The following is a 13,493-nucleotide window of genomic DNA, read 5'->3' as shown; positions in this document are numbered from 1 at the left end:
TCAGAAGCAAGAAGCGAGACAGGATTTAAGCTTAAAAGGTGTTATTTCAGAGGTAATAAATACAACTCCAAGTCATCCTATACTTTCTTAACAGTGATTATATACCAGCCTGCGTTTTTTCCTAATGAAAAGTCCTGTTTTTCAGAGGGACTGCCTTCGGGTGAAACCTCAGTATTCCATTCTACCTAGCTTTCTAGTTCAACTTGCTTTTATGTTTTCATCATGGCCAACAACTACAATTGCACGTTACATTCCAGATTCAAAGAATTTTAACTCTCCCCCCACTTGTTATTATTCCAAAATGGATCCAAGTATTATGGTCATTCCTCTTAAAAACAAAACAAAACAAAACAAACAAAAAACCCCAACTAATTGTGTTGTGTCTTCTAGATCCATTAGCAGTTCTGTTTTAAAATGTAGGGGTTTTTTTTTTTTTTTGGTTGGGATGAGCACTGGGTGTTGTATGGAAACCAATTTGACAATAAATTTCATAAAAAATAAAATAAAATAAAAAATATAGGTTTGTTTTTTTTTTTTTTAAATATTCAAGTATGGTGAGGTCAACAGATCAGGAGAAAAATGCCATTGAAAAAAGACTGTTACTCACACACACTTCCCAAGAGGAGGCGACATGGCATGTCATTGAGGGGAGGAGGGCGGGGAAGCACCAGGGTGGATCAGGAGGTAGAGGGCATGAGGGAAAATGTAGCCAGGAGTCTGGGTTCCTTGAGAAGGAATGGGTGAGTCAGGGTAAGCAGGCTTAGATTCGGCTAGTTTGAACAGTTTTGGTAGGTTCTGGGGTACAGGGCTCTCCCTAGATGTCTGGTACCTAGACTTGGGGTGAGGAGGTAGATAGTGGGTCAGAGTGCAAGAGTCTGAAGAAGGTAGTTGGGGGATATAGGCTTTGAAGTGGTTGGTTTGACATCATGGAAGGTGTGCCCAAAGGCTAGTCATTTGCTACCTCTAGAACTGGCTAACTCTTGGAGGGGGAGGTCTCCCTACAGTTAGTAAGGCCCCACATGTCAAAACACCATGATTAATGCTGTTACTAAAGACTTACTGTGGTCTTAGAAAACATACAGCAGACTCATGAATCCTATTTAATGTCTATTATGAAAACTTACAAGTATTTCTGCTAAACAGTACAAGAATTAGTAATACCTTCCTATATTTACCACAGAATGTTAACACCAAATAAGGGAATGGTTGACTTTAACCTGAGAGCTTTCCTCATTTACTCACTTATGGTTCCTTAAATCTGACTCTTTGTTATGTTTTTTTCACACTCTAAATTGTGGACACAAGTTGGCCAGTGATTGGCAAGTAAGTGCTGATACATATTTGTTGAATAAATGAATGAATGAATGAATGAATGAATGAAGAATCTGAGAAAGGGCTAAAATTAATATTATCTATCTCTAATATATACAACATCCAGCACCTGGTATAGGATTCATAAATTGATATTATTATACATAAATCAGTTTTTGAACAAATTATTTTTTAATTTGTTTCATAAAGAATCTGCCAAAAAAAAAAAAAAAACCCGAACAAACAAAGAAACAAACAAAACCAGTGTTTGCCGCACAGTGTACTGAAAAGAGCACTATATCAGGAGCAAGAAAGGCTCCAGTTCCAAATGCCTGTCTCTCGCGTTACTTATATTGCGTTCTTCTAGAGTGCGAAGTCACACTCTTGAACCACACTGCATTATCTATCATCAATGAAACAAGATGGTATGATCGTTATGGTTCACTTTGCTTTTACGTTCCTGTGGTTCTATGAATTCGCTTTGTAAGACATGTTAGGTTCAAAGTTATAATAATTTGGCAACTAATAAAAAAATACTCATCTTTACTACAGATCATTCTAAGGGAGTTTAATGGACAACACCATAGTTATGGGTCCGCATACACCCGGGTATAAAACCAGAGGGAATGTTGTAGACGTAACCGAATTTGTGCTTACAAAATCCTGCTATCCTTAGTGTCAATGGATCTCTCCTAGGTGGCATGCTCAAAGAAGATTCTAAAAACCCCAAACGGGTACCCTCCGAGCAAACATTTAAAACTAAGACTTTACGCCTTTAAAGAGCTGGATAAAATTAAAGACCCCTCCCATTCCTAGGCATTCATCAGCCATAGGGTCCCTGGGGAGACTCTGAGGCAGAGGCAAGTCCAGACTTCCCCTTTGTTGTAGACTACAGGACGGAAAAGTCACATTACCTGGGACATTCTCTCGCGGTGCTTGGCCTCCAGCCTCTCTTTGGCTTTCTGGAAATGGGCATGTTCATTCTCATCTCCGGGTGTCTCAAGATATTTGTCCACGGCATCAGGTGTGCTGGCTGCTGTTGTAGGAACTAGAAGGCAGAAAGAAGGAGGTTTGAGAAGGGAAACGGTATCCAATCATTTCAAAGAAAGCCATTTTTTTTTCCCGTTTACTCCAAAACAAAGACTTTAGTAGAGAAGCACAGACAAGAAGTTAATGCTGTTTAAGAGAACACCATGAGACACTTCCCAGCACAGGACACCTTTCAAGGACAGGGTGAAGGAAAATCTATAAAACAGTCCATTTTGCAAGTGTAGCGTTATATTTAAATTTCTTTGCAAAACAAGCGTGCATAGAGTGAAACCAGTTGGTGTTTGACACATTTTGTCCCAAATCCCGATGCCTTGCAAAATTAACTTTTGTAGTCTTGACAGTAAGGTACGTTATCAATATCACAGCTTAGGATTCCTACAGAAACTGAACAAACCTCCAAGTCTATTGCAGAATAACGGCACCATAGAGTAAAAAGGTAAATTCTACGGCATTTTCAGATAGCTTGATTTCAAAACCATCTTTTGGTGAGAGTGTTTGAAACACTACCCCAAACCCCGTAAATGTCAATAAATGCATTTTCAAAATCACAAAGGGACCTTTCTGCCTTCGCAAAATTTGACAAGAGCCGACCAATTCATTAGAGTTGTCACAAAGAAAGAAAGTGATTTCTACTTTGAATTCAACTAAAACTGCTAAGCAATATTACTGAGTTGCAACATATACCGCTAAATTATGTGGAAACATAAATACCCATAAAATTGAAGAGTATGATAAAACAAAACTATTTTAACTCATGAGCTGAGTGAATTGTAATGCCTAAACAAGCAATTTTCCAAAAGATTAGCAATGATTAGTGGGAATTCAGAGCACTTATGAGCATACTTAAAAAAAAAAAAAAAAAAAGAGGGGAGCCTGGGTGGCTCAGTCGGTTGGGTGTCCGACTTGGCTCAGGTCATGATCTCGCGGTCCGTGGGTTCGAGCCCTGCGTCGAGGTCTGTGCTGACAGCTCAGAGCCTAGAACCTGCTTCGGATTCTGTCTCCCTCTCTCTCTGCCCCTGCCCTGCTTGTGCTCCGTCTCTCTCAAAAATAAACATTAAAAAATAATTTAAAAAAGAAACAAAGGAAAAAAAAACGACTTTGATTTAAAGAATAGAGTATGTTCAACCAAAACAGTGAAATTAGGTGTTTTCACTATGTTTTTGGGTCAAATCAACTCAAGTGTTTTATTCAAAAGATTATTAAAATATCACCCATGTTCTAGGTACTACTCTTCACTGATTTTATCTAGTTGTTGACTTCTACATTTGAGATATAATATCCCAAAGAGTTAAATGAGAAGTATTTATGGCTAAATCATTTGGCAACTAAATTCTGAGATAAATGTCTTTTATACATGCTTTGAGAAAAAACGCCTGGAATCTCCATAACCCAAAGGCTTCAAGATTTGAACCAAAACCAGAAGGCTTTTTTTGTTACATAATCAAACAATATCTTTAATTTTAAAGAGAAAATATCTGTTCAGATTTCTTCCCCTTTTTCTTTAATCAAGGTTTAAGAATTATTATTATTAACAACAACAAAAAAAAGAGCAGTTTAGGTGTCTACATAGATGGCTGCTTTCAAGTGGAAGGAAGGGAAGTGGGGCATATTCCTGGAATTATTTTTCAAAACACTTTGTGTTCCCTCTTCGGCTGCCACCAGGGGATTCTGAGTCAATAGGTCTGGGACTGGCACAGGACGTACATATTAAAAAGCATCTGGTCCCATCTTCTGTGTGGTAGGTGAGCGAGAACGTGTTTCGGCAGCGAACAGGGAAAGCGTTGGAATTAGGCACACCTTGATGCTCGTGTTTCTTAGACTGGCTGTGACCCAGGGCAGGTAACGTGAGTCATCTATGTACCAGTTTCTTTATCTGTCAGCCAGCATGCTAGGTGCACTGAGAAAATGAGATGCCACCCCATGTGTGTTACACAGCCTGCACCCAGGGTGGCACCCAGGGTCCTTCACGTCAGTGCCCTCAGTCTCTTCCCTGGCATCACACATAATCCAAATCTTGGAGCGTAAACAAACCATAGAAAAAATGAGCTTTTATTTCACACACAGGACCACCACCCAAAGGAAAAGCAGTAGGTATTTTTCTAAAAGATCTTCGGGGGGGCGCCTGGGTGGCTCAGTCGGTTAAGCGTCCGACTTCGACTCAGGTCACGATCTCGCGGTCCGTGAGTTCGAGCCCCGCATCCGGCTCTGGGCTGATGGTTCAGAGCCTGGAGCCTGCTTCGGATTCTGTGTCTCCCTCTCTCTCTGACCCTCCCCCGTTCATGTTCTGTCTCTCTCTGTCTCAAAAATAAATAAACGTTAAAAAAAATTAAAAAAAAAAAAAGATCTTCGGTATAACCCACATAAAAGGCCCACAGATTATTGAAAATGAGTCCTTAATTTTTAACACTGAAAATCATTTTCAATTTAAAATCTTTTTTTAAAAGAAAATCAAAGGCAAGTATTTTTCTGCATAAATTCAAGCAAATCAATATGCAAGTATATTTTACTTCATCATTTTCCCCACTTGAAATGGAAGTGATGTTTAGCATGTTAAATTTGCTTCCCATGGTGTTAATCATTTTTTCATCTTTAAACTGGTATGGCTCAAGCGAGAACGAGTTAAAGTTCTTTTCAGCACAGTGCAATCTGGCAGAATGACAAAATTAGGCAAACAGTACTTTTCATTTTGAACACATGAAAATGTATAAATGTTTGAGGCTATTTTCACTGATCGAGATAGCCATCCGTTAAGTGTCAGAACCATAACTGGGGCACCTGGGTGGCTCAGTCGGTTGAAAGTCCGACTCCGGCTCAGCTCACCATCTTATGGTTTGTGGGTTCAAGCCCCGCGTCGGGCTCTGTGCTGACAGCTCAGAGCCCGGAGCAGGTTTCGGATTCTGTGTCTCCCTCTCTCTCTGACCCTCCTCCACTCATGCTCTGTCTCTCTCTCTCTCTGTCAAAAATAAATAAACATTAAAAAAAGAAAAAAAAAAAAAAAAAGAACCATAACAGCATCCTCTTCGAAAACTGGAATTATAAAAGTTACTACATAAGTAGGGGAAGTTCTCCATCCAATTTTTATGGTTGGCAAATTTTGTGGTTTTCTCCAAGTCTTATGATTTGCAAATATTGTCTACTGTTTTATGGAAAGGAGATCAACACGAAAATCCGAGTCAGTATAATCGCATTATAGCCTATGTTAAAATGTAGCTTTGCAATATTAAGAATAAAAGAATCATAAAGAAATGAGCATGCAAGGTATATTTAATAGGATTAAGAATATTTCAAGTGTTAAACCTTCTTTTTAGGCACATGGAAATAAATACAAATACTGTATTACTGATTTATTCCATTGAACCCAGTATTTCCCTTCGAGTAAATCCTTGTAAGCGGCTCTTGTTATTTCCTTTAGTTAAGGACTTTAAAGGAAGCAGTCTCTCTTTTAATCTTTAAATCAAACATTGTAGCCATTCACACTAACCTTCCATTTCAATTAGTGTGAGTGAAACATTCCTGTATTCATACCAATGAGCAAACCAGATCACTGTACAGGCAAGGACAGAAGAATGATGGTACATCTTGATATGTGCAAATGAATTTACTATTTCATTATCACTACCCTGCAGCTGGTAGGGAGGAAGGGAAGAATGTTTTTAAGGAGGGGTTTGTACAGAGAGCTCGGCTTCTATTTCTCTAATATTCCCATGTCCTAAAGACATGGTCACATGAGGAACAGCTGATGGTTTGTGATAAAGTCCACGGTAGGCCAGACACAGGATAACGAGGACCGTGTGGGCAGGGGCAGGAACCCTGTGCCCTTTCAAAAACGTGCTTCCTTTGGGAAAAGAGTGGTTCGAGGAACGACAGGGTATGTTACAGACCACAAAGGAACGGGAAGCTGTATATCACGGGTCACTTAAAACATAGGTCATTAAAAAATATCTTTTAAGTTTATGTATTGTTAAAAGTTTTTTTAATGTTTATTCTTGAGAGAGAGAGAGAGAGAGAGAGAGAGAGAGGGAGAGAGAGAGAGACGCACAGTGTGAGCAGGGGAGGGGCAGAGAGAGAGGGAGACAGGAATTGGAAGCAGGCTCCAGGCTCTGAACTGTCAGCACAGAGCTGGATGCGGGGCTTGAACTCACAAACTGTGAGATGATGACCTGTGCCGAAGTTGGACGTTCAACTGACTGAGCCAGCCAGGCGCATCTATTTATTTATTTTTTGAGAGGGAGACAGAAATAGCATGAGAAGGGGCAGAGAGAGACAGGAAGAGAGAGAATTCCAAGCAGGCTCCATGCTGTCAGCACAGAGCCCGATGTGGGGCTTGATCTCATGAAACTGCGAAATCACGACCTGAGTTGAAACCAAGAGTTGGATGCTTAACCGACTGAGCCACCCAGGCAGGCCAAAACATAGGTCATTTCAACAACGAAGAAAGTAGAAGCAAACTGGACTTAGGACATTTACTTTTGTTGTGGTTTTATAAGCTAACATACAGCAGTCTGCCCTGTCCAGAGACCTCTGAGGCTCCTTAAAAATTGAGACACAGGCTCAGATTTCCAAGTTGGCCACATAATAATAGCCCACGTTCATTTGCTTCTACCACGCTAGGTGCTTTCCAGGTGTCCCCATTTAATACGTGGGGAGAATCAAGAATTACCCCATTGCATTTATTGTGCATTTAACACAGCTCCTCATATCCCCAACCCACAAACAGGTCTGAGTTGAAGATTAGGTAAACCATGAAAAGGCTTATAAAGTGAACCGTTAGAGCAGAAGAGGGTTAATCCCATCGATACGTCCAGGGCACTGGAAAGTATTTGCTTTTGTTATTGAACGACAATTGGCGAAAAATATGCTCTGCTAAGTTACCTGCAGACCCGTTTTCTAGCAAACAGCCGTTCCTGCCCTGAATGTTATCTGGCAAATGACCTCCAACCAACGTTGAGCAGAAGTAGGGTTATGAGACTGGGGCCAGGCGTGTGAAGCTGGATGATCTTTTAGCCTTCGGCCCCTGCTCTGTCGTGCTCATTCATGCCTTCTGCAAGCAAGCTCGCTGGGTATATTCCCCTTCCGCGGAAAACTGGACTTAAAATTCAGGGTCAAACGCCTTTAGCTCTGGGTTTTGACCTCTAGCCGCCAAATCATTAGCGGCACATGACACCGTCCTATGCGTGGGCTTCTAAACTGTCAAATGACCTTCGTCTTGATTTTCTTCGTGTCTCAAAACAGCCTTATAAACCATGGTAGGACATACACCTTTTCATACTAAGAATGGGTGTCTGAATGGAATACCAAATTAAAAAAAAAAAACAAAAAACGCTACAGGAAAGCAGTTCTACTTCACAGCACTTTACCGCCTCAAGGTGAACATTCTGCTTCCCCAAATCCAGCGCATTCTGGATGACTAATGCTTTCAATATGAACCTCATCCTGGCTTGTTTGCTACTCTGGGAGGTCAGAGGTATCTGAAAAGCCGAGACGGCGGCTCGGATGTAGACTGTGCTGCCTCGAGTGTGCCCGTTCATTCCTTTATCCCTCTGTTTCACAAAAATTACACCCCACACTAATGTGAGACACACGGGACAAACCAATGAAGACAACAGAGACCTCTGTTCTTGGGGAATCATATTCTAGAGAGAGAAACCACCGCTTCAGGAGAAAAAAAAAAAGACAAAATTAAGACACGTTGTTAGAATGCAATTTCTATCATGGAGAAAAAAGAAAACTATAGCAGGGCTGGCAAGAATCAGGGGGTGCAGGGGAAGGGAGCTGGGGGTGGGTGAGAGACCACAGCAGGAAGGAGGTGGCCAGGCCGGGTCTAATCGAGGTGATGTTTAGACAAAGAATTGAAGCCCCACCTCCCTGTCAGCAGCTGCAAGAACATAGCAGGCAGATGCAGAAACTAGCACAAAGGCCCTAAGAGGTGAGAGTGTCTGGAAAATTCCTGGACAAGCTAGGTCAGTGTGGCCAGAGCTGAAGAAGCAAGGGAGACAGTAAGTAGCGAAGAGGCAGAGAGGAAACGCTGGTCACATCAGGCGAAGCCTGCTACCCACCGTAAGGATGGCGAGGAGCCAATGGGAGTTGTTTTGAGAACGGGAAATATGTGATATGATGCTTTAAAAGGGCCACTCTAAGGGTGCCTGGGTGGCTCAGTCGGTTAAGCGGCTGACTTCAGTCAGGTCATGATCTCGCGGTTTGTGGGTTCGAGCCCCGCGTCGGGTTCTGTGCCGACAGCTCAGAGCCCGGAGCCTGCTATGGATTCTATGTCTCCCTCTCTCTCAAAAATAAATAAACATTAAAAAAGAAAAAAAAAAAGGTCACTCTGTCTTTGCCAAGGGGCAAAGAAGAGGAAGGAGGTCTCTCAAGGGTAAAAGATAAAAATGAGGGTGGGTTGGAAAAGCAGCAGGAGACAGTGAGGCGTTCTCTTGGAAGGCTCTCCACCCCTCCTCCCAGACATAAGACGAATCACAGATTTGCTTTCTCATCACCTAAACCACAGGTAACCAGATACTAAGGGAGAAATTCTTTTCATGTGTATGTGTGTGTGTGTGTGTGTGTGTGTGCGCGTTCATTTCAGTTTTAATAATTTTGTACCAATGGGTGTCACAATATTCTCACTTCACGTTGATTGTAAACTCTCTTGGCACCTGTCGGAGCCTTTTTTTTTTGGTGGATGGAGTCTGGCACACATCTGCTTTCAGTTTATTAATGACGCCTGGTGCTGCACCCAATGTTCCTGTAACAAAATACATCACCATCACTGGGGACACGATGCCAATGAAACACTTCCATTGCAGCATTTCCCCTGAGAAAAGGTTACAATTTTTAGGAAACTCACTTCCAAACGAGGGGAAAACTGGTATTATTTTTAGGATGTGGTAAAAGTCCCTCCCCTTGCCCGTTAGGAAGAAGCTCTGTATCAGGGACACGATCAAATTCAGCTAATAAATCAAAGTTGATGCTAAATTTTTAGTTCATTTTCGTTCTGACTATATAATCACTACGATGTACTCCATTTCATACCCAAGACGGCAAGAATGTAGAGTCAAAACACTGCAGACATCATGAAGAACTGCCTCCATCATTTTGACATTCACTTGTTTCCTCAATCTCTAGGAGACACATAATATAAAAAAAAATTTTTTTAATGTTTATTTATTTTTGGGAGACAGACCGAGTGTGAGCAGGAGGGGGGCAGAGAGAGAGGGAGACACAGAATCCGAAGCAGGCTCCGGGCTCTGAGCCATCAGCACAGAGCCCGACACGGGGCTCGAACCCACAAACTGTGAGATCATGACCTGAGCCGAAGTCGGACGCTTAACCGACTGAACCACCTAGGTGCCCCGTAGGGGATACATAGTTCTAGAGTCAAGAAGGGCTCAGGATGTAGAAGGAGGAATGACCCCACCTTCAAACAGTAACAACTCTGACGACCTACAAGCCAGAAGGCAGAATGTTTCCCCAAACAGAGGCCCGTGAATGGCATTTGGTCAATATACCAGTGTTAGATTCTAACAAGAAAGTCTGGTTAGTCTCCTTTCATCAGGAGAAAGGCAATTTATCTCCACAGCACTGACAACAGAAGATGAAAGTCAATAAAGACCTATTCCAGTCACTGCTTTATCGCTGAAAATACTCTTTGATCCAGTGCTGGCAACAGTGGGAGTAGAAATGGCAGTGCTTCCTATGAGAGGTGGCAGTAAGGGTCCTTCACATACAGGTGAAACATGAACCTGAAAATTTAACCCCAAAACAAGGCAGAGCATGCAGATTGCCACCCTGACTTGAATGAAAAGAAAAAGAAGGAAAAGTCCATTTCTCTCATTCCAAAATGACTTACTTAAATCCCAAACACATCCTAAACTCAAATATTTATCACACCCGCGAGGTCCAGGTGAGAGGGGCCGCTTGTGATGCGAAAACAGCTTGTGCGACCCTTAAATATCGTTTCAGACTCTTCTAAAAATGAAAAAGAAGAAAGGAACAAAGGCCCTTTCCCCGGCACGCCCCGGCTCCACACTTGTTTTATAGGCAGTGCGATCATAGCTGGCCGACCCTGCATCGTGCCGACAGAAGGTAATAAAAATGTAATCTACGCCGTGTTTACTCTAGTCAAGCTACATTTCTTTTTTATGTCTTATGGACACGTACTGATGTGGGAATTGCGTCGATCTGTGAAAGGAGCGTGGAGGCATGAAGGCTGGCGTTGTTTTTATTAATATCACAGTGCACCACAAAACTGGAGAGCAACCTCGAGTCTGCATCTGAAAACCACATGTGCAGCCACAGCCGTAGTAACTGGCATCTAGGCTGCCTTAACCTCCGGTTATTGTTTTCTGTCCATGTGTCGGAAGCCATTCTCAACTTCATTAATGGTGGATCATAAAGAGATTACCTGTCACAGTCACTCAACACTCCACAGATGAGTTCAAAGAGTCAAAATCTGCAATATTATCTACTTTCAAAGGAACTGTAGCAGTAAAAGGCAGATGGAGCTGTTAACCTCTACGGAGGTCTTAAGGATAAAACCAATTTTCATTTTCCTCAGGCCGTCCACACCAGTCTTTCTCTACACTTGTATGTTTTAACGTTATATTGTTATTTAATCCTATCACACACCGAGGTCTCATCTCATCAATAAAACTGTCAAGTTATTGGAAGCAGAGAACTTGGTTTACTTTGTTGGTGTCCCTCAAAATACCCAGCTTAGCACCAGCACATCCTGAGCTCAGAAGTTAACGGCTTTATTAAATCAAAGGTTGGCATGCTGGTCTTTTTTTTTTTTTTTTTTTTTTTTTTTGTAAATAATGTGTTACTGGAACACAGTTGTTATCTATTTGTTTACCTATTGTCTGTGGCTGTTTTCACAGCTGTAACTGTCAAGTTGAGTATGTATAACAGAGACCATATGGCCTGCAAAACCTCAAATATTGACTCTCTGGTCTTTTGTGGAAAAATTTTTGCCAAAACTTTTATTAAACTATCTACTTACTCTTCTTTGGAAATAGCTGGAGAATAGAGCATATATATATATATATATATATATATATATATATATATGGTGGGCATTTTTTACTGTTCTGAGTAGGATGAGTTTTTTTTTTGTTTGTTTGTTTTTTTTAAATGCCAGTTTGCTGAGCAAATCAATTCCTGTCAATCTCAGGATCTCTCCCTCTGATAGCTTGGAGGAAAAAGCCATTTTTTATTCTGGTTATTTCTCAATACCAAAGATGTGGCTTCTCATGTGTCAATCTAATAGATTTTACTGCCACTGATGTTTTAATGGTTTTAATTGTTGTTAATAGTGCTTGGTAGTTTTAGAAAAATATCACAGTTCCATTAGTATTCGAGAATGTGCTAATGAGGACTAATATTTGCTTTTTGCCATCAGAAGAACATGTACAGTGTGATTAAGAACAATGGTTCAAGTCTGGCCAAACACCGAATGCCTGGGTGTTAGGACAGGATACGACAAATCGGCGGCAAAGGAGGCACATTCCATTCAAAGGGTGCACGGTGAGTTATCTGTGGTTTGCAAATTGTGAGCCACTGCGGCAGCTTTAGAACTTGGGGTGGTGATCTGGCCTGATTTGACGTCCTCATTATTTTTTTTTGAAGTTTGTTTATTTATTTAGAGAGAACATGCGTGTGTGAGCAGGGAAGGGGCAGAGAGAGAGAGGGAGAGAGAATCCCATTTATTTATTTAGGGAGAACATGCGTGTGTGAGCAGGGAAGGGGCAGAGAGGGAGGGAGACAGAATTCCAAGCGGGCTCTGCGCTGTCAGTGCAAAGCCCGAAGCGGGGCTCAAACTCATGAACCGTGAGATCATGACCTGCGCTAAAACCAAGAGTCAGATGCTTAGCAGAGGGAGCCACCCAGGCACCCTTGTCCTTGTTATTTTTATACACTCTGGCAGTGTATTAGTCTATTCTATGGTATCTTGGCCATTTTGATGTGAGGACAAAAATAATGTTTTTCCTTTCTGGATCCTGCATGAGGCCAGATCCAGCCTTTGCACAGACCCTAAGGCCATAAACACGATCCCGAAGAGCATCCTAGATGCCAAGTCATCTGTGTGGCAAGGCTGTGCGGCATCATGACAGATGGCTGTTCTCTAGCATATGCTGGGATTCTGTGAAACGAAGATGAAACACACAGAGGAGGAGGGGGTGGGGCAGGGGTTCGCTGGCCTGTTCTCTGCCTCCCCAGCAGCACTCGCGTCAGAGTAGAAAAACTGAGACCTCTAACTAAGACTACAGTCAGGGCAGCAACAGCGACTTCTACCCCAACTTGTTTGTACATACGGAGAGCAGGGATGCGGGTCTAACAGATTCAATTTTCACAAACGTCAACCGAGAATCGGAGGCTTCTGACCGACAACGCAGCAACATGCCCTCAGAGTTCATGCAAAGTGTGACTGTTTGCACCAGCCTGGTTGTATCTTTCCGTCAGCTGTGGGATCACCGTTAGTCTAGATCAGGGGCTCTCAACTGGGGGTGACTTTGCCCGTCCCTGCTTCAGGGTACAATCTGGCAAAGTCTGGAGACAGTTTAAGTTCACACAGTTGGGATGCCGTTACTGGCAGCCAGCGGGTAGAGGGTGGGGATACTGCTAAACGTCCTCCATGCACAGGACAGCATCCACAAGAATGAATTATCTAGCCCCAAATGTCAACAGTGTCAAGGTTGAGAGACTTGGGTTTATTTATTGTCTGTGCCACAACTCACTGCAAGAAAAGAGGAAAAGATGGGTCATTTGTTATTCTTTTTGGCCAGACCCTTTTGTGCAATCAGCTGACTAAATACGGGCACGATGCTCTGTGTGACATCAAATGCCATTAAGGAGTCATTCTGTTTGCCTTTTGAGATGCAATCTGATGGGAAGAACACTAGAAAAAAAATGATTCTCTCATTTGAAACAGAAACTAATCAATAGATATTTATATAGTACTTTCACTGTTGTTAGCAAACATTGCACTGGGCAGGATGAATGTGAACCTTCTGTGTTGTTCTAAACCCAAATGGGCAGACACAAAATAATGTCAGAAACAATTCAGGTCTCACCAGATACTTTTTTCAAACAGGAAAGGATTTTTTTTTTAAAGGACTCAAATCCACAAGTTTATGAAT

General features: G+C 42.0%; 1 protein-coding gene across 7 annotated transcripts in view; it reads right to left on the bottom strand.

Moving 5' to 3' along the window:
* The window catches only part of LOC122198638 (amyloid beta precursor protein), a 274,909-nt gene that overhangs the window by 86,878 nt on the left and 174,538 nt on the right, over positions 1–13,493 (bottom strand). For all 7 annotated transcript variants that reach the window (XM_042903331.1, XM_042903332.1, XM_042903333.1 and 4 more), the window contains one exon: positions 2,226–2,359. In XM_042903331.1, the coding sequence (XP_042759265.1) occupies positions 2,226–2,359 (134 nt within the window). The remainder of the gene's footprint in view (positions 1–2,225; positions 2,360–13,493) is intronic.

This window comes from Panthera leo, chromosome C2 (assembly GCF_018350215.1).
Source record: "Panthera leo isolate Ple1 chromosome C2, P.leo_Ple1_pat1.1, whole genome shotgun sequence".
NCBI classification, from domain to species: Eukaryota; Metazoa; Chordata; class Mammalia; order Carnivora; family Felidae; genus Panthera; species Panthera leo.
Note: the sequence above shows the minus strand (reverse complement) of the source record. Positions and strands in the feature narration are given on the sequence as shown.